At 43.3% G+C, this 22,399-nt stretch overlaps 1 protein-coding gene across 3 annotated transcripts in view; it reads right to left on the bottom strand.

Annotated features, from left to right (window-relative positions):
• The window catches only part of EMILIN2 (elastin microfibril interfacer 2), a 67,847-nt gene that overhangs the window by 28,741 nt on the left and 16,707 nt on the right, over positions 1-22,399 (bottom strand). For 2 of the 3 annotated variants that reach the window (XM_074987363.1, XM_074987365.1), the window contains exons 3-4: positions 11,403-11,578; positions 5,008-6,927 (exon numbers count right to left, since the gene is read on the bottom strand). In XM_074987363.1, the coding sequence (XP_074843464.1) occupies positions 5,008-6,927; positions 11,403-11,578 (2,096 nt within the window). The remainder of the gene's footprint in view (positions 1-5,007; positions 6,928-11,402; positions 11,579-22,399) is intronic. The other variant, XM_074987364.1, reaches the window with a different exon arrangement.

Below are 22,399 nucleotides of genomic sequence, written 5' to 3'. Positions count from 1 at the left end.
TACTACGCAGACATGAGTAACTTTCTCTTTTCTGATTAGCTTCCCTAAGGCTGCTCCACTCCAGGTGACTTCTGAGCAACACCTGCCATGGAGGGGTGGGGCTTCAGCATCAACTCTAAGATTCAATGTACTATAAAGCCAAACTTCACTTCAGCAGCTGAGGCATGAATAACCATATGGTGTCCATATATTATTTTCATTATGGGATCCTTCTTAAGAAAGGCTATTAAAGTAGAGAGGGATCTTGTAGAGTGACTTAATTCCAAAAGGAGGTTGAAGTTCAGGAGACCAATAGCTGTAAGTAATCCAACCAGGTAGCCAATCACTAGACAACCAGAGATCCTTTAAGTTCTGTCTTCAATGAAGCGTAACTACCTGGAAGATTTTCTACGAGGCCTAGTGCTGCCTAACTAAAAGGATAATGCCCTCCTGAGATTGAGTGTATGTAATTCTCTTTTTTTTTTTTTTTTTTTTTTTAATCCAGGTCTGGCATGGGGTATAAAACTGTTAAATGATAGGTTGGTTCAAAAGGTAGCCTAACAACACCTTTTGTAAGAAGTTGGGATGTGGTCACAAGGTGACCTTGTCCTTAAAAAGACTGAAGGGTGAGGGCGGGAGAGAATATCCTATCAGAGTCCCCATCTCAACTTTTCAAACAGAAGGAATGGCTGCTAGAAAGGCTGTTTTCATAGGCCAGAATAAAAGGGAGCAAGTAGTCTTTATAAAGGTATCTGAGCACCAAATTGAGGTCCCGTACTGGTGTAGGGCATCTGATTTGTGGGAAGAGGTTCTCCAGTCCCTTCAGAAACCACCTCGTTCTAGGATGAGTGAAGACGGAAAAAACGTCTACCACAGGAGTGGAGAATTTACAGGCCACTTGCTGTGATCCAGCCTGCGAGGCTCAGGGCTCCCCGAAGCAGCAAGGAGACAATGATGGTACTGTAGCCACATGGGAGGGGGCACCCCAGCTCTACCATGTGATGAAAGACTAATAGCTGCCAGGTGCACTCTAATAAAGCTTAGAGACAATCTTTTCAATTTTAGCTCTAAGGTGTAGAATTGATAAGAAAGAGCATGTAGCGTAAGATGTCTTACGTTACGTTTGGGAGCAAGCAACCGAGCGGTAGCTGTGTTAGTCTGTATTCTAACGCAACAAACCAGCAGCCATGCAGCACTTTAAAGACTAACAATTTACGAGGTGAGGGGCTTTTGTGGGACAGACCCACCGTCCCAGATCAAGAGAGCAAGGGAGGCTTAGGCTGGACATTAAGGAAAAGCTTCCTAACTGTCAGGGTGGTTAAACACTGGAATAAATTGCCTAGGGAGATATTTAAGAGCAGGTTATATAGACATCTATCAGGGATGGCCTAGACCAATTTATCCCAAACTTAAAACATCCAGCACACCTTTTGGGACTTGGACCTTACCTTTTCTCTTGATGAGAAACACTAGGGGCCTTGAAGAATTGCTGGCAATAAGCCACCATTGCTTCCAGTATGACCAATGAGGTGACACGAAGAGCAGGAGTGGAGACAGCACCCAAGGGTGTCCATGCCAGGTGCACGGGACAGGCATCTCAGGAAAGGAAATTTCCCACAATGAAAAGGAAGCCCTGGATGCCAATTTGGCAGACTGATGAGAATGCCAGCAGTGGCTTGGTGCCAAAAAGAGGGGACTCTGGCATTTGTTACCACCAGCTCTCACAGAAATCAAAACTCATGTGGTACTGAAGCAGTGGCTTGTACTGACGAGGCAGGTTGGCAGGAGTAATTGTGGCAGAGGGAGTCATCGGTGCCTAAAGTCTTATGCGCTCTGATGAACAGCCAGCAGGTACTGGTCTGGTCCTCTGTCGTGCCAAAGGGCTGGGTACCCAGTAGTCTCTGATGGTAACAATTTAGAAGAGGTCTTCTGCTCCCTGCCAAGACAACCACAGGATGCTACTGACCTTCTGGAGCAGGAACCTTGAGTCCTTGTGCTCCCTGTACCTGATGACTCTGCAGCATTGTCAGTACCAAGCTGGGGACTGGTAGGTGCGTAAGCAGGTGTCAGCACCAGAGAATCTCTCTTTGAAGATAGTGTGTCTAAAGGTCTTAAAGACCATTTTTCTAGAGCCTTTTTGATAGGATTCCACAGATTTCCTTCTCAGTGCTCCAGCGGAGTACTGTGCTGAGGAGGTTGAAGTGGTGGACTTGTTTGGAGACCACTGTTTGTGGGGTGGGGAGGAGAAAAGGCATGCCTCCCCAACCAGGGTCAGAAGCCAGAAAGAGCAAGCTCTCCATCATAAGATGTACCTTACGTTCCTGCTTTTTTCTGGCTCTTGATTTTAATGTCAAACAGAAATTACATTTTGGGAAACACAGAATCATAGAATACTGAAGCTGGAAGGGACCTCAAGAGGTCATCAAGTCCAGTCCCCTGCCCTCACAGCAAGATCAAGTATCACCTATATTGGCCCTATTAGATATTTACCCAACCGGTTTTTAAATATCTCCAATTATGGAGATTCTACAAACACGTTAGGCAATTTATTCCAGCACTTAACCACCCTGACAGAAATTGTTTCCTAATGTCCAACCTAAGCCTCCGTTGCTGTAATTTAAGCCCATTGCTTCTTGTCCTACCATCAGAGGCTAAGGAGAATAATTTTTCTCCCTCCTCCTTACAACATTCATTTAGCTACTTGAAAGCTGCTATCACGTTCCCCTCTTAGCCTTCTCTTTTCCAAACTAAATGAAGCCAATTAATTTAATCTTCTCTCATAAGTCATATTTTCTAGACCAGTGTTTCCCAAACTTAAAACGTTTGCATACCCCTTTCAGGACTTTGGCCTTATTGGTGTACCCCCTCTCACAGTGCCATCTCAGTGCTTATCTCCTGATTTTTTATAGTTTATTTTCTGTCATGTACCCCTTAAAATCCTTTCAAGTATCACCAGTGGTACCTGAACCTCACTTCAGAAAACCCTGTTCTAGACTTCTAGTTTCTCTTCTCTGGACCCTCTCCAATTTATTCACACCTTTCCCAAAATCTGGTGCCTCAGAACAAGACACAGTACTCTAGCTTAGGCCTAATCAGTGCAGGGTAGAGTCGAAGAATTACTTCTCATGTTTTGCCTGTTAATGCTTTCCAGAATCTTTTTTTTTTCTTTTGGCAACTGTGCCACACTGTTGACTCACACTTCGCGTGTGGTCCTCTATGGCTCCTAGTTCCCTTTCTCCATCCTAGGGAGTCACTTCCCTTTTTGTCTTTGTGAAACTGCTCATTCCTCCCTAAGTGAAGTTCTTTGCATTTGTCTTTATTGAACTGCATCCTATTTTCTCCAGTTTGTCGAAATCATTTTGAATTCTGAACCTATCCTGCAAAGCAACTGTAACCCCTCCCAGCCTGGTATCATCTGCAAACTTGATAAGCACACCCCCTATGCCATTATCTAAATCATTGATGAAGATATTGAACAGAGCTAGCCCCAAAACTGACCCATTTGGAACCCCACTTGTTATTCCCTTCCATGTGATTGCCCAAGGCCAGCTCATCAATGACTGGGACAGCCTCCCAGCATGAAACACAACATTTAAAACCAGGAGAACAGGACACACGGTACCAGTGTTTAAGCTCTTTGGAGGAGAGAAGAAAAACAGACAAAAGGAAAACAATGCTTACCCAAAAGCATAAGTAACATTTTAAAATAACATTCTTATCTTATAAAATTACTGCAATCCAGCCAATGAACTACCATTAACCAGTAAAACAGGAGAAAAATATACAGTTGAAGTAAGATCAACTTGGATAGTGCTGAGGCTGCTGAGGAAAAACATGCAGGGCAGTGCCAGGCAAAGGGCAGCAGGGGTTTCCTGTGCTGCCCTAACAGACACTACTACACAAAATATTTGATCTGAAGCACATGAACTCTTAGAATGGAGTACGGACACAGATACCACTTAGAGAAGAAAGGTCTTTAGGTCTTATCAAAATGCACATCTATTGCTGTTTAGACAATTAAACATTTGTCATTTAAAAAAGAAACAGGTTTGTTTCCATGCAAATATGCCTTATCTAACATTCACAAGCCCCCTTCTTTGCTTAATTATCCTATACTCACATGACAACAACTTCACAGTAAAAGACTGTGATGCTAACACACAGAAAAGTTCAACAATTACATTTTAAATCTTAATATCAGTGAATCTTTAGTTAAAGTGTTTTGCTTGATTTAAAGTTAGCATGTAATCAAATCATTTGAAATGTCAAATGTATCACATATGTATCAAGTACAAAAAAATATATTGCTAAGTGTTTCGCAACAAACTGAAGAATACCAATTTTCGCAATATAACTTCCTCTGTTTTTAGTCATGGTAATAAAATCAGGAACTTAATATCCTTTGGTTAACTCAGTTTCTTTGTAATACCCTACATCATCCAATTCTTTATCTAGATCTTCATCTGGTGTAAAATAACAAGGCTCTATATAAGTCAATGGACCAGCACTGAATTATACCACTACAGAATATAATTTAAGAAACCTTAGTGTGATGTTTAGGAGTAGCTAAATTTCCCTAATTTGTCTTTCACATCACTTAAAAAATGGGGCAGGCAAGGAAGGTGAATATAATAAAACAAACTAAGGCAATTTTCATGGATGTTCACTACCTAAAATGCTCAATTGCAATTCACCACTAAGGGGGAAAGAATGTACCAAACATTTGTTTTACTGCTGCTGCTTTGTTTTTACTGTGCAAGTTAGAGAGCAATCTTTCCTAATATACTAACTGTTTGTTTTTGAAAATGTGTGCTAATTAAATCTAATTAAAGTACCTTTCCTGTAGTTCTGGAAAGCAGAATCAAAATTATCATATTTGTAAAACAAAAACAAAAACAAATGTCATGGTTTTGCCCCCGCTCCCACTTGTTAAGCTGAATTGAACTAGGGGACTGACTTAGTTCAGCTCCACTCTCTAAATTTTTCGGGTGAGAAAGCTAGCGCAGTAAAAAAGGAAGGCTAACTTACATGCCCCAAACTGAGTTTTCATCAACTCCTGAAGGTCAGTGGTGATTTTGGTGACCTGCTGGACAGAATTTTTGAGGCCGGAAATGTCTTTGGAATGAGATGTCACGGTTCCATTCATCTGATTGATGCAGTTTCGCAAGCTAGCAACATGCTTGTTCAGACCTTCTTTTATTCTCTGTAGGCTACCTGAGACGGAGTCCATTTTGCCACAGACTTTTTCAATATGGGACAGTCTGCTGTCCACCTCTGAGACTCCCTCCTGGATACCATCAGTGTTTTCTTTACATTTTCTAAGGTCATTAAAGATTTGTTCTTTTAGCTGTTCCATCCTCTCCTTTACCTCATTACAACAAACATCATTTGGGTAAGAAGTATGATTCACAACTGTTCTCTGTATTTCATCTGTTTTTTTGAATACACCCTGACGGGTCTTTTCACATGTAGAACTGACACCCAAAAGTTGCTCCTTGCAGCTGCTCAAGCCATCCTGGAGATTTTTCACATCTTTATCAATGATGTTTAGACCATACCGAAATCTACGCAAATCCTTCTGGATGTTCTGTTGGTTGATCTTAGTAGAGTTAAATTTTTCATAAAGGGAGCCATTTAAAGACTTCAAAAGAGCAGAGTTGTCATCTATTTTCAAAAGCAAGTACTCATATTTGCTACTACAATTTTCTATGCTCTTCTGAAGGTCTTCCATATTTTCAGGGATAGATTGGCATTTCTGCCAGCAAAGCTGTTCAATAGCTTGTAGTTTGTTCCTCAGGAGATACACTTCAGCTACAAACTGTTTGTTTCCCAGTCCTGAATCACTGTGCAAGTCCGACTCTGAACTAATTGATATTCCATCTGAGATTGTGGCATTGGCAATTTCTAAAATAGTACCACCCAGCCTGTCTTCCAGTGCCTGTAGCTTTTGATGAAGTAAGTCTTTGACCTCATCTACTTCAGCAGCTATCGCATGCCGGAGAGTTTCCTCAATGTAAATACAATGTTCTTCTGCATTTCTTTCTGTAACATTGATTCTAGCATCTAACTCATCCCATCTTGAGCCAAAGATGTCTTCTAGATTTGGAGTGGAAATGTGAATGATTTCATTATCCATTCTGGCATTTAAGACTCTGTGAGCGTCTATAATTCTGTCAACTTTCTCATCCAAATTCTTTATCTGCTGACCAAAGTCATCATTCTGGCTAGCCTTGCAGCAGTTTGACTCGTTTCCAGACCCCCTGATCTGAGTTTGGAGCTCATTTACTTCTTTCCTCAGGGTGTTTTCCTTTTCTTCTATAAGCTGAATTATTTCAGAACAACTGGTTTCATGGTCATCGCATTGTTGCTGAATATCCATTAGTTTGTATTCACATGAGTTTTTCAGATCTGCCATTTTCTTCTCCAATCCTTCCAGCATTTCTTGTCTCAGGGCCTCAAATTTAGAATCTAGATAGTCTTGATAGATATCACCACTCGGTATTGTTATTGTAGGTCCATGTGCTGCTTCTTGCAGTCGTTTTAATTGCCCTTCATAGCTTTTCACTTTCCCATTCAGCTCTTCCAGTTTCTCATTTTTTGACTTCAAGGCATTTTTTACCTCAGCTAGTTCAGCCCGTATATCTTCCATTCCAAAATCAGTAAAAGGCTCTTTTTGGTCTTTATTGCCAAGGATTCCAGGCAGATGAATACTGTCTGTTTCACCACCCAGAACACTATCAGGTCCTGGGTGATCATGAAGGTTGTTCAGCCACGAGACCAACATCTTACTGGCATCTTCTTGGACAGTAAGTTTCAGGTTTTCATTCACACCTGCTAAGGAGGACTGAAGATCAAGCACCGTCTGTGTAAGTCGAAACAATTCATCCTCAAGAAATTGAATTTTCTTCTCAGGTGATTCCTGGGGCACTTCTGTTGGTTCTAAATCTGCTTTAAAAACACAATGAAAACAAAATTTGGATCTAAGTATGTCTGATGATAACCGTTTAGAAGGGCTGGAGGCCCTTGTCGTCAGTGGTTGATAACTCAGTCATTACTCATTCACTCCGTGCTAAAGGACCGCAATAGTCTTTTGGCTGCATCGTGCATTAGAAATCAGACAGGTCTTTATGCCTGTCCTTTTTTTGTACACCCATGATATCCAAACATTAGTATACACAATAAAGGAAAAGTAGGGCATCCACAGAGATGGCAAAACAGTTCACAGAAATGTCATGCTTCTGGAGCTGAATTCTCAGCTGGCCATTCACTGAGTGTCCCCCCGCTTGCATGATTGCATCTGATCCCTGAAAATAATACAGGGACCCTGAAAAGCATGAATAAAGAGAAGACAGGAAAGTTTTTTTTTCTTTTTAAAAGAGTTGCTGAGGGGAGTGTCTTTGGCTTTCCGGTGCACTATAAGGCTTCTGTGCAACGTCTGTGTTCTCAACTGACCATCCAATGAGTGTTCCTGCTCTCAGCATTGCTTCCAATCCCTGAAAATAATACAGGGACCCAGACTGTATTCTCAAAGTTAGAAGAAAGATGACAGAAAAGTCTAGGACAGAAGATCTTTGACTTCCCTCTCGCTACACAGACATTGAGCACACAGGGATTCTTGGTGAGAGGCTACCTGCTAGGGGCATGGCAGGGGTTCATAGGGGAACTTCCCCCCGGGCAGCAGAAAGCCCCGAGTATCTTATCAGCCATGGAGACAATTGCCCCCTGGGGGCAGCTAGCACCCAACACTATTTTCTACTGGGGGAGACTTACCCCAGCGTCATAAAGGCACTGAAAATATTGTTGGTGGGGGGAGGCCTATTTCTAGAGGTGTGGAGAGCGTGGTTCAGTGGGGGGCTTCCCCCTGGCAGCAGCAAGCACCACTAGTCCCTCGCTACGGCTGTGACGGGGGGGTAAGTGGGGAGACAGTTGACATGGTTCCCCGCTCCGACTATATTAGCCACCAGGGCAGACCTTCCCCCCCCCAGCTGCAAGCCCCAGTGGTCTCTCGCTAGGGCCATGGGGGGCCAGTTGAAGTGGTCACCCCCAAGTACATTAGCCACGTGGGACACTTCCCCCCCAGCGGCCGCAAGCCCCTGATTATCTTGCCTGCCCTTGGAGCCCTAAATGTGCACAAGCCAGGACATGGTGCTGCCTGGCAGCCTGGTCAGCACTGAACAGCAGGAATGTCCTTTTATTGGGTTGGGGGCTAGGCAGGTGATGTGGCTGAGTTCAGGAAAGAACCCGACTGTGTGGTGCCTGTGGGGGAGGGAGGGGTATTCGTGCACAAATGTAAACCCCTGAGAAGAAGTTTCTCGGCATCTTATGCAAGCACAACCCCCACAACAGCCTGGTTGCCAGGTGGCACAGCAGGGCACTGGCTGGTGGCAGGCAGCGCAGAAGAAAACAAGTGTAGAGACAGAACCACAAACGCCCTGCATGGGGCTATTTGTAATGGGTAGATGCGCTCACAGCGCCAATGGCAACGAAAGAAAGACGCTTCTCAGGCTCTCATACAAAATGTGAGCCCACAGCCACAGGCTTACTGCTCCCGCTTTGAAATCCACAGTCTTCCTGTTACCTAATTCCTTCGCACCTGGAGCGCAGCAGCCAGAGCAGACCACTGATAGGGGCATTGTGGGTTACATACAGGACCCCTCTGGAGGATAATAAAGTCGATTTTAATATGTGGCACTTCCACAGTGGCTTTTAATCGAACTTTTGAATCCAAGCTTGACGCTATACCCATCAGGTAACGGTGATATTGTAAGTGACCATTCAAGTTGAAGTGGCCTGTTAACACCTCTGCAGTCTGAGGGCCAAAAAAATTTAAAGGCTCGGTGAGGTCAATGGTTACGGATTACCTCACCTAGATCCTAGAACTAACCTAGATATACCACCACCACTGCAAACAGGGGGAGCATATAGTATTTTATGTTACATGGGCTCTTTCATACGAAAAGCGCTTTACAGAATTAAATCATACCATTGCAGAAATAAATAAAAGGAAGAAAAAAAGTCAAGACGTACGGGTAAAGGAGAAAAAATGCACCTTCCACTGCGATTTGAAAAGAGATAAGGCATCTTTTGGAACTGAAAAGGATGCTTCATATGACAAGTAAATGGGATGGAACATGTCAGAGGAGTAAGAAATGGTTTTTGCTCAGCTACTGACCAGACTGGAGCTACGTCAATGATAGGTGATGCAGTGAGGAGGGAAGCACAATGAGACAAATCAGTCAGATATCCTGGAACAAATCCACAAAAGATCTTAAGAAAAATGAGGAGAATTTTTAAAGAGATCCTGGCACAAACAGAGCCAGTTAACATCTCTGAGAATGGGAGTGATGTGTTTGTGCTTGTTTGTGAGTGGGAAGATGCTAACACCATCATTCTGCATGTGCTGGGGTCCTGAAAGGGGAGGCTTGGCAAGCCTGTGGAAAAGGAGGTCTAATTGTAAGAGTGAGATCAGAGGGAAGTGTGAAAGGGAAGGATTTCAGCAGTGGTAGACATGAAGCAGTTGTATAGAGGCAATGTTATGGTGGTGGTTATAAGCAGATTTGCCGGCAAATGAATTTTAGTGTGCTGGAAGGCTTGTTTGTTTTAAAATTGGCATTTAGCTGAAGGATGTTGAAAAGAAGCCATGAGTTTACACAGCTGAGACTGGCAGAGAGGGTAATGTTAATTCTCCATAAACCATAGCTGTATATGCACCAGAACTGTGACTAATGCACTGATCTATTTTTATGTGGGAACTCAAGATCACTATTACATTTTTATCAGTCAGTGAAGAAAGACTCTATGGGGATAACTATTGCTTTAGCTATCTGAAATACTTGACAGCATCTGTTGCCCTTTTTCACAAAAAAATCACTTGTTATCTAATCTGCAGTGTTCTGCTGAAAATAAATCTATTTACTACTTAAAATCATAACAGTCTGTTCACTGCCAACCCATTCTACGTAACAAATGCTAATTAAGTGTTGTACATGGTATTAATTGCTGATAAATGTTCTAATAAATTCCTCCAGCAGAAGCTTTTTGTTTCACTGTCTTCTACTTAACCGAGACGATAGTCACAAACTTGTAGTTACTGAACTTCATTTACCCTGCTGGAACCGTGTCTTATGAAAATATAATTTACTCTTACAGGTTTCATCTCAACAATTGAGGTTTACTATTTATATACCCTTTAGGATTAGTGATGTTTGGATGCCCTTTTACAAGTAAAATGCTGTGCAGGTACAGGTTGTATTTCCCTCATCCTGCACCCTCGGGACCAGAGTGGTCCTGAATGGGAGGATTTGCTGACTGCCTTGGGAGGGGCACATTCCAGCATGCTGTCCTGACTCCTGTCTGGCCACTGCCAGCTCCCTACCCTCAAGACTACTTGGAGGGTTCCACTCCAGCTTCCTGCCACCAGGCTGCCAGGCAGGGCTCCTCACAAGACTCCTAGCTATGGGGCTGCCAGCAAGCCTCCGTGTCCCAGCTGAGCTCCCTGATCCAGTGTCTTGCTGCAGAGCTGCCTGCAGGGCTCCATACCCCGACCAGGCTCCCCACCACAGGCCTACAGGGCTTCCCTGCCTCAGCCAGGCTCCCTACTGCCACGTGGCTGCTGCCAGGTTCTGTGCCCTAGCTGGGCTCCCTTGTCAACTTTCCACCCTGGAGCTTCCAGCAATGGGCTCCCTGCTCCGGGGCTGCCAGTGGGGTCTGTGCCCCAGCCAGGCTTCCAGGCCAGCTCTGCAGCAGCAGGGATTCCCCACCCTGGCCAGGCACCCCACTGCTGAGGTGCTGCAGATGGGGTTCTGTGCCTTAGCCAGCTCCCCACAATGGGGTTCCCAGTCCCGGCTCCCTGCTTCGGGTCTGATCCTGGGGCTCCTCAGATCAGGCTGGGCTCCACTGCAGCTGCGCAGCTGGAGCGCTCTCTCTCCAGTGCTCTCTAGTCCAGCAGCATCTGAGGTCCTGCCAGACCAGGGATGTTACCGGACAAGAGTGCCGTGCCAGAGAGTTTCAGTCTGCATTATGCATTAGTAGTATATACTTTTAAATGACCATGTATTACTATTATTCTTTTTTTGTTCCACGGCAGTGCTAATCAAACTCTCATCTTCACTGCAACACTCGGGGGTGGGGAGGGGGGAGAAGGGAAAACCTACTGCAAATCTTTGAAGTGTTACATGAAACAAGTTTAAGACCAGCAAGGGTTTATGATCAGCCCACTAACCCAAGCATTCATCATTTCCCAGGAAACACTGGGCATCTACATTGTTATTGCTTTGCTCTTTCACCCCTGCTACAGCACATCTTGCATATTGTTCCTGAACCATTCACTGGTGTGCAAAAGAAACCACTTTTTTTCTAGTTCAAAGGACGAAATGAAAGAACTAGACATGACCAGGAATGCCAATATTCACACAAAAAGTTACCCAAGGCTTTCTTCATGGCAGTTCGTGGTGGTGCGGTGGGAAAGAGAATGGTTCTTGGTTGTTCTGCTGGACCTTCTCTACAATCTTCACCTTTATAACCCGGACAACATCTCCACTCCAGTTCTGTTACTGTCTTATAAGCAATTGTATACCGAGGTCTGAAACTCAGACGGTAGCTGCCAAAACAGAGAGAGAGAGTACTTGAAAGTCACTGTAATCATTCAGCCATTTATAACAGGCCTAGAATCAAAAAGGACAGTAATCAATGATGATTAATAAAAGAAATACCTAGAAAGTAATGTTCTCTGTAAGCTGAGCACTTGGGCAGCCTCCCAGGAGTAATTCAGGTGCTGCCCAGCTAATCGGCAGAGCACCTACAATGATCACAGACATCAGTGCGTGTTTCTACTGGTGCTACACATCCACATGTGCCTTATAGTGTGCGTAACGAAATTTATTCTGCCCATGGACAGGTAAAACTAGAGGGAACACTGCTAGAAAGATTTATTTTTCTCATCAATGGAACGTGACACTAGTTATACATACAGTGGCACACCCCACACAGCTGTTAAGAGTTCACATGATGTGCTGCTGGTATAATCCAAGTTTTTACACTATGAACTACCTGATGTACAGTAGAATGGAAAGGTACTGAGAGTGCTGGTGAGTACCAATGCTAACACTGCACTACATCTTTTCTCCCCCCCTGCCTTTTTTTTTTGCATCCTTCAACACTGAGTGGCTGCTGAATCAGAGTCATCCTGAATCTCATCACAAAACTTTTGCTCCCTATTTTGTCTAATAATACAGTTATTTTTCTGCAGTATGTTGGCTGTACATGCCAATTCTGAGAAACATTTTGTGTTGTAACAACCCTTGTCAGAGTTTCTTTCATTGTGAGTGGCTTAAGAAAAAAAGTTTGGAAGGGGGGCATAGAATATAAATATGAAAGACATAGACGAAAGGCTTCGAATGATTTTGGGGATGGGGGAGATGAGAGAAGTAGGAAGGAGTTCAATTGTAGAAGATCTTGAAGACAAAACAAAACCTAAGTAAATGTGCCAGTCAGGGAGCCACAAGAGAGACTGATTTCTGTTCTCAAGGTGGCTGAAGTTTGAAAGTTGCAACTTGACCTAGAAAGATTACTCATTTAGAAGTATTGCCGGGCCTTGTTTCTAGTCACTATTAGTTTTATTGGACCATCTTAAGAATATATGAAAACTGCACACTGAATATGCACAACACAGTTTTTTCAATGCACACATGTAGTATGTGTAGGTCAGAAGTTACCTGCATTATGAAGCCCTTCAGCTCCCACCATGCCCTAAAACCTGACCTGATAATTTTCACACAATCTGACTAGGTTCTGGTGCCCTTGGTGGTAACGTTCAAGGGTACTCTAGCCAAATAGTTCAAAATTACGTAATTACCTTGTTTTGTACACATTACTCTTACAAGAGAGCAAAGCTTTGAAACCCCAGAGAATGAAGCATCTTCCTTTTATAAGTTTAATTACCCACCTCCCACCAGGTCTTTTCTTTTTAGAAAAATCCAGAAAACAAATTAAATGCAAAAAATTATATTGTTTTATATATATATGTTTACATTTCCAGTCCATTCCATAAGCACCCTGCGTTTATGATTTTTAATCAGATAGTCTCCAGCTATTTCTAAATATCAAGTTTTTCCCTACTCCTTTGAGCACACCTGGCATCTTGCCTTTTTTTTCCATACTACATTGACAGACACCCGACTATCTTCTTACAGGCTTATGTTGCACAGTATTTAAAGCAACAAAGCAGGACAACAGACACCCCCCCCATTTCAGAGTAAGAGATCAGGAAAAAAAACCAAAGTCTGTGACTACTTCCTTTAGCTGCACCACCATAAGTTATTACACTTAGAATACACACACACTTCACATCTTTGATGCTGCTGGAGTAGTAATGCTTTTGAAGGGAAGAGAGGATAATGACACAGGACTCAAGAGAACCACGTGGAAGCAAGTAATATACCACAGAACAAGCACCTCAAAGACAAAACTGATGCAAAGCTATATACGTATGACGTTATTAATAATTGTTAACATTAAACTGGGATGAGTGTTAATGTTTAAATGAGACAAATCAATCATCAGACTGAAAAGATTAAACCTTGTGGTGGTTGGGAAACATTTCCTTAACACAAATAAATAATATTTTAACTGTTATGCTTGCTGGCTTTTCATATCATTTGCAAAAATATTTTCTTTAGTAATTAGATATTTTTATCCAACATCTTCTATTCATTAAAAGTGTGTCTTTTTCACAGGCATAATTTACATATATTCTTCATCTGTTATCCATTTACTTTCCCCCTCTAATTTAGTACGCTGCTCAGAAAACTTATGGGGAAAATAACGATTATTTAAGAATCCTTCTCTTCTAATCAAATTTCTTTCTACATTCCACTACACTATATTTTAACCTTTGCACTTATCTTAGATCTAACCAAGAAGAATTTTTCCCATTACTTTCACTGCAATCCCTAGCTTGAAACAGTGACAATTATTGGGACAGTGAAGATAACCCTTAATGGACTTATTATTTTAGGCAAGCTAATTAAAATATTGAGTAATATCACCTTCTGGAATCTCTGATACTTGTGGTCATTTTATCTAAAATGCAGGAGTCCACAGGATTTTTCATGTGCCGCTGAGCAAATGTTAATGAAATAATCAGTCAGGGTATCAAGGTTTCAAATTCTAACTAAGGGCACACTGAGTCAGAGTCAGTTTCCAATAATTTTTAGATTCTTGAAAATACAAACTCAGAAACTACAGGGTGCAAAAAAGTCCACCGTTTCTGTTACGATTTCCATCAACAGACCTAACAAATTATGTTTGCAAATGCAAAGTACAGACATCCTGGGTCAAATATCTAAACATTTAATAGATTAGTGTAGTGGAAAGTGGAACAATGAAAAAGACAACTTCCTGACCACCCACAATTTTCCTGTTCCTCTGCACTTGTTTTTAACATTAAACCAATTATATATGCCATTGTATCAGAGTGCTTTTACTTTGAACCTTTTGATGGAGTTAGGGAAGTGACTGAGGGACATTACAATCTCCTGTTGGAATGCAAACTCTGACCTTTAGTTCAATTTTGGGTGAAGGAGATGGCAGTAAATACATATCCTCTCTGATACATTCAACTACTCTAAGCTTGATGTGTGTTCTATTCCATCCCTGTGGGACTAAATTCACTTCTGAAAATTAAGATATTTTGTTAATCTACTCCAAATACCACCAGTTATGATTTTGTAACAAACTTTCAGGAAAACAGATTTAAAGGCATACAAGGGAAAAAAAAACTCTCATACACAGAATCTCTCTCACTTAGAAAAACATGTAATGAATTTTTAGCAGGCACTTTGGCAATTCTTAATAGATCTATGACACTTTACACTGTGCACACTTTCCCTGTGACCTCCTTCAGAACGAAACAAGAGATCACCTCAAATAAAAGGTACAAACAAAACATGACAAAAGCACAAGTTTTAAAAGGAGTGCAAAAAAAAAATTAAATCAATCAGATAAATCCTATTCAGGCAGGCATTTACATATGATTTTACTGCTCCGTTTGTACTACAAATAAGAAAATCATTGATTACTGTATGCATACCATGACTTGATACATACATGGTTATATACAGAAAAACAGCGTATGCCACAATTTACAATTTTTATTTTGACATTTAAGATGCAAAGCCTTAAATTGATTGCTATGTGTGTAATGCAGAGGTGGGCGATAGTTTTTGTCAGAAGAATTTCACTCCAAGAATTTTGATAGGCTGTCAGGGACCACACATTTCTTACCTCACCATCATTCCGCTTGAAACAGGCGCAGGAACCCCTGGCAGTGGCGCAGTAGCTGGGGGGGCGGGTGTGTGCTATGAGCCATGTATATACCGCTGATTTAAAGGGCTCTCAACTGGCAGCTCCCAGCCTCCATGGGTACCATGCTGTTTGCCCATCTCCTGGGTTCCTGTGGCTGTATCAGAAGCCTGCAGCTCCCGGCCCCAACTATCCCAGCAACAGCAGGACATAAATAGCTGCAGGCCAGACCCAAGCAGGGCGCTTACAACCTGCAGAAAGTATCTTGCCCACCCCTGGTGTAAAGTCAACAGACCCCAGTCTGTAGGCAGAATCAAACCAAGCATCTATGGAGCTTAGTGCATGAGGTAACGCACAGCTGGCTACTAGTTAAGGCTGTAGGGCAGACTCCTTGTTTTCTCTCTAAGTGGTCTCAGTGGGACAGCACACCATGCCCAGGAGACATGAGGGTTACATTTGGCCACGTAGCCTTAAGTAGAGGCATTCCACCCTGCCCAATTCTTTCACACAAAGCCAATTTTGCTGTAAACTCTAATATAGAGAAGAAGGGGAGCGGGTCACAGAACGGACACGTGCAACACATCTTTTTTAAACAAGTTTCTGAATAGACATATAACCATTCTTCCTTCAAGTGCTTGCACATATCCATTCCTTTGCATATAATTCACAAACAACTGGAGATGGAGAAGGGTATCAGCATCTACCTAAACAAGTCCTGCAGTCAGGATTCACTCATTTTTTCCATCCATGAGCAAAATAAACTTTGTTATGTGCACCAAGGCACGTGGAGATGCACCTCACCGGAAAAAAAACACACTGCTGGCTATGGGTGTTGTGGGCACTCTGCTAATCAGCTCGGCAGCACCCGATTTTCTCTTGGGCAGATGCCCAAACGCTCAGCTTACAGGGAACACTGACTGCAGCAGTATCTCCAAAATTCAGCATTGTCTCTTCAAGTCTGAGACAGCACAATGAGCAATGGAAGTATGAACAGACAACAAAGATCACTGCAAATGTCACTGGTGGCTACGTGACCCAAGAAAGCAGCCAATGCTGCCTGTGCTTTTGTAGAGATAGTGGATTGTTAGCAATATCACAGCACAGAGCAATGCAGGAAGACATTCAGGAATAGCTCCTCTGCAAAGTGACAGGTTGTTCTTCCACTCTACCAGTGAAGGAGATGAATAATTGTGGAGGTACCCTACACACTGTAGTCCTGTCCAGGGAATAGGACAACACCCTACAAATGTCTCATCTATGTGAAAGCGAGGTTTTGGAAAGAAGATGGTTCAATATATAGCCTGATTCAAAAATCCAACATCACTTCCGTGAGACGTGTGCAGACACAAACTAACTCTAACTTTGTAAAATATTGTACAAGAAGAACCAACGCTTAAAGCCTGGAGTTCCTCTATTCTAGCTGAAGTAAGCTTTCCTGGTGGCCATAGCATCACTGAAAGGTGAAAGAGACTCTAAAAACATGGGCATTGGGCTCCTTCCCCTCCCATGGCCAGGGACATTACACTCTGGGGAGTCCAGAGAGATTGATTACTGCTGATCCCAAAAAACTGAATAGCACACGCTGTCTCCTCCACCACCCTGGCATCTGCATGGGACATGCTGCCCCCTGCCTCCCCTCAAAACACACACCAACCTCACAACTGGGGTTTGGTGCCTCAACTGGCCTATTTACCTGTGGCCCATGAATACAGTTTGAAAATTTACCATGCAGAAGAAAAATGATGCTATCCTTTCATTTTAGTAGTTTATGTGTATGGCCCCTCTTCCTCTCAAGAGACGTTGTTAGCAGCAGCGGTGAGGATCTATGGGCAGTGTTTGAGTCTGCAGCTTCTCTCCTGGCTCATCCATCCAATATTGGATTTGCACGGTCAACTGCAATAACCACATCATTCTATTTGCCAGCTCTTCAGTCTGAGAGTTCTTCCTTCTAAGACACAGTTCTTTTGCGTGGCTTGCACATATACTATTGAAGGATGATGTGCCGTCCTAGCAATCGTCACCAAGTATTTCGATTTGATGATGTAGATTCCCAGGATTTTGGATCGATGTTGAATTTTTTCATGGCATTTTTGCATGTATTCTTGAATCTTAGCTTTGGTCTTCCTCTTTTTCTCAACCCACATGACAGTTCACCAAAGAGCATCTCTTTGGGAAGAGGTTCATCACCCCCTTTCATCTCCCATGACCAAACCATCGTAGTCTTCTGTTGTTGAGGATCATGTGACAGATTCCCCTGTCAGACCCCCAGGGGGTCACTGCGCTTCCTGGCGGTTCCCTGTTGTGCCTCAGAGACACCTGGTGGCGCCTTAACTGCCCAGGTCTTCCCAGAGACAGGGGTCTCCACTTACCGAGCCATGCTCACCATGGGCAAGTCCAGAATGAGGGTGTAGAACAGGCCCCTTGCAGGCCTTTGCCTGCTCCAGGGCGGTAGCCATCCGGGGCAGAGTGGGGGCAGTCCAGACCCGCCCTCTACCCTGGACTTGGGCCGAGGGTCCCTGAGAGGACAAGAGGCAGCTGGTGGGGCTCTTGCCCCTGCCCCAATGTAGCGACCTCACCTGGGGCCATTTTGCCCACCACTTCCCTGTGGTACCTTCCTGCTCTGCTCTGTTCCAGGCTTCCTCCCTGTGCACCTTCCAACTCCTTCCCACATGCTACCTGGGGGGAAGCTTTTCACAGGAAGTCCAGAGGCCTCAGCTGGCCATGGGTGCTGATTAGACTCACCTGTGGCTGACTCCTGACGAGGCCCCAGCTGCCTGCCCTAATTGGGCTTACTCAGGGAACAGAAAAGCATTAGCCCACCATCCAGAATATCTGCCATCTATCAGGTCCCTGCAGCCTACCAGCAGCAGTCTGCCACTATCGCTATGAGGCTGGGTATGCCAGATCTTGACAGGACATCTGCATTTGAAACTTTATCTTGTCAGTTGATATTCTTATTTCTGTGGAGGAAGTGAAGATGGAAGCTGTTCAGTTTTTTCTCCTGGTTTGAGTAGGTGGTCCATGCCTCAGAACCATGTATCAGGATACTCAATATACACGGCTGGTAGATTAGTATCTTTGTTTTCACTGTCAACTTAGGACTGTCCCATGCTCATTTTGTAAGTCTGCCAAAAAATCGTAGACACCTTCCCTATTCTGCTGTTCAGTTCTTCATCCATGGATAGGTTTGTGCTGACAGTAGATCCAAGTCAGCAGAATTGTTGAACCACATCTAATGGTCTGTTATCCAGAATGACATTGGGTCGCTGAGGTATACCTTGAGTGAATACAACAGTTTTCTTCATGCTTATGTCAAGGGAAAACAACTTGCAGGCTTTGGATAGAGAATTCATCAGTGACTGTAGTGTGTCTTCATTATGAGTGATGAGAGCTGCATCATCTGTGAAGAGGAGTTCCCTGATGAGGACTTTCCTGACCTTAGTTTTGGCTGTAGAGAGGGAGCCATCTAATCTTGTGTGGAGAAATACATCACTGCGTCAGTTTTGAAATGCGCAATTTAGTAGAACTGAGAAGAATATGCCACAGAGGGTAGGGGCAAGAACACACCCTTGTTTGACTCCGCTGTTCATTGCAAATAGTTCCAATGTAGATTCATCATATTGCACTGCTGCTTTCATGTTTTCATAAAAGGATGTTATGAGGTTGAGTAGGGTTGGTGGGCAGCCAATCTTGGTTAACACTCTGTATAGTCCTGATCTACTAATTGTGACAAATGCCTTTGTTAAGTCCACAAATGCTACGAATAACGGCTTTTCTTGTTCTCTGCATTTTTCCTGTAGTTGTCAAAGTGAGAAAATCATGTCTATTGTCGCCCTGCCAGCCCTGAAGCCACATTGCATTTCTGGATAGACTTGATTTGAGAGTTTTTGCAAGAATTTGAGAACAGCATGAACAAATGCTTTGCCTGTGATGCTCAATAACAAGATGCCTCTGCAGCTGTTGCAGTCACCCTTGTTGGCTTTGTTTTAATAGAGAGTGATGACGTTTACATCCTTCATGTCATGTGGGACTTCACCTGCCCTCCAACATTTTAGGAGTAAATCAGAGACGAAGGGGCAGAGCACAGCCTTGTTTGACTTCAGCTGGAATTCTGTCATTTCCTGGGGCTTTTCCATTGGAGAGAGCATCAAGAACTTGAGAAAGTTCATGTATAATACAGTATTATGCTGTGTCTATTTACATTTTTCCCCCCTCTCGGCTACTGCCTGACCGTGCACTTCCAGTCCTAAATGAGATGCATGATTGATGGTCAGTATGTAACTCTGCTTTTCAGAAGCCTGAGGTTCTACTGTAGCTATAAATTTAAATAGAGACCAAATAAAACAGAGAAGTATGTGCAGAATCCAAGATGGTATTAGTTCCTTACTGGAATGAAAGAGCCTTTCCAAATATGTCCAGAAAGAAAAAAAAAATCTCCATGAGTTCCAGTGATGGCATTTTTCAATTGACAACAATGTTCTTCCACATCTTCAATGTGTACTGTCAGCAGCTTCCTTTGAAGCGCTACACAGAAGTTACTTAGTCTGACGGGATCCTTCAAGCCTTGTATGTTGATCTTTCATCAGATCAGTTTCCTCTGACTTCTCCATTTGGTGACAATCCTAATCACCATTGTGGATCAAATAAGGTGGTGATTGGTCCGGCAGTCATTGATGCTAGTCACTGCACATGTGAAAAGGACATCAAGTAGATCTGGAGTGTGGACAATAACATACATTGAAACCAGCGCTTCAGTTGAGGATGTTGCCATGAGGTCTTAAATTTGTTTTTCCAGTGGAAGAGGGTGTTTGTGATGACAAGCTCATGTTCTGGACATTTGGTAAAGAGGAGCATGTCACTGGAATTGCTGTTGCTAACGCCTTCTTTCCCCATGATAGTCTGCCACAGGTCCACATCTCTTCCGACCCTCCCGCTGAAATCCCACAAGAGAATAATCTTGACTTCTTTGGGTGTCTTTCAAGACTGTGCCCAATTTGACACAGAAGTTTTCTACCACCTTGGTCCTTGATACAGAATGACTGATACATACATCCACTGTCTACGTGCTGGTCCATGACTAAAAGTTTCCCGATTTCACGTCCTGCTCCCATTGCCTTTTGCCAGTCGGACTTAACTTTAGGAGAGTAGCATGCAGAGGAAGGCAACTATATGCGACTTCTTTTAACGTGGGGGGGACTGTTGCACTGAAGCCACCACACGATCTTTGATGAACAGAAGGCCCAGATCCAATGGCATGGGATCCATGACTAGGGAGTCTCCTGTCTGCTGCAGCCTTCATCCACCTTCACAGCCGTTGTATCATCACCCTTGAGATCCTCTACCTGTTCTGCCATTGAGGACTTTTAGGATAGTTCTTCACCTGGATTTTCCCCATTGCCCTTGCTGCCGTGGGCCACCCTGCTGGGAGTAAAAGAGTCTCTACGGCATTGCTCTCAGGTTCACTGGAACAAGCCAGCCCACTCACCACTACAAGGTGACAATCCAGAGAGTAGGAAATCCTGAGGGGACCAAAGGCTCCGTTCCCAAAAATACTAGATCTACAGAGGCCAAAAAATCAGTACCAGCAATTGCATGGAAGAAATGATCAGTACCTTGATTGCATCCTATAACATGCGAGTTCAGCACTGAAAAAAAGATTCCTGTGCATACCATACGCCTCAGCCTTTATCAGTACCAATATAGTGCATTGCAGATTAACTCAGTGCTGTTGGAGATTCCAGTAATGGAAACTGGTCTACAAGATACCACGTAAGGATCCAGAGTCAATGACTCTGTATTGCTAGAATGAAATAACAGTGAGCTCCTACCAGAAGTTTTCTTGTGAGAATCTACAGGGAATCTGGCTCTCAAAAAAGATGCTTTCTGCTGCCTAAAATGGGGAGCAACAAATAGGGAGTTTCAAAGCTGCTTCCATAGCAATAAAACACAAACTTCCCTCAACTTCCTAGTCCCAGTCTCAAATCCCCTACAAATAGGGCACTTTCTGTCAAACACTTTAAGCAGCTGGGATGTGGACTGCCGATTGGCACGGACGTGTTAGCACCAGTACAGTGTTTAAATTTCACGGCCTTAGGCATTGTACCCAAAATCTGAAAGAACACACCATAAAAGCAAGGAAATTTCTTAAGCTATGTCTACACTACGAGAAATTCAAATTTATTAAATCAATTTTGTAATGCTGGATTTTATAAATTTGAATTTGCGTATCCTTGCCTCCCCACGTGTACCTCACAAGTCGACTTACTGCTGTCACACTCAATCAGCAAACATCGACTACAGCAGCACTGCACTGTGGGAACCTCTGTCACAGTTCCCTCATCCCTGTAGCATTCTGTGTATTTTCACTGGTGCAGCATGGAAAAAAAGTGCCCCACAAGTGATTGTCAGTATTTGATATCACGTTCCCATGTTGCATTGCCCCCATTCCCCTCCCGTGGTAAGCAAACATCCATTTTTCATGTAGAAGGAAGGAAAAGCAGGGCATCAACAAAAATACCAAATTAACAGAAATCTCTTGCTTCTATAACTGATTTGCTTTTTAAAACTGTAGCTGTACTGAATTATCAAAGATTTTATAAAAAGCAGAAGGGATGTGTCTTCTTAACCGGCTCTTCACTCACGGTCCCATCCCCTCCCATGATTACATCTGATCCGTGAAAATAATACTGCGACAATGAAAAGTTTGAAGAGTAGATAGTAAAGGTTTTGAAAACAAGAGATTTGGTGAAAAACGTTTTTTGGCTTCCCAAGTCATTATACAACTTCTTTGCCCTGGGATCTCCCAGCAATCTGTGTCTTCTCAACTGGCCCTCCACCCACTCTTCCCTGTGTGAAGAGATCCAAAGTTAGAACAAAGACGATAGAAAAGTCTATGAAAAAAGATTATTGGCTTCCCTCTTCACTACACAGACATTGCCTACATGGGGGATGGGGTTCACCAAATTTCATTGCCATTGTGTGGGGGGGTTGGTATTTGGGAGGTTGAATGGCCAGTTGACATGGTCCCTGAAAAATCTTATTTGGCTGTGAGGGGTGGGGTCCACGGCTCAAGGGCCACTTAAAACATTCCCCCCAGGCGGCAGCCAGGCCCCGCAATTTG

This window comes from Carettochelys insculpta, chromosome 2 (genome assembly GCF_033958435.1).
Source record: "Carettochelys insculpta isolate YL-2023 chromosome 2, ASM3395843v1, whole genome shotgun sequence".
NCBI lineage: Eukaryota > Metazoa > Chordata > Testudines > Carettochelyidae > Carettochelys > Carettochelys insculpta.
This window is presented reverse-complemented; position numbering and strand designations above follow the sequence as displayed.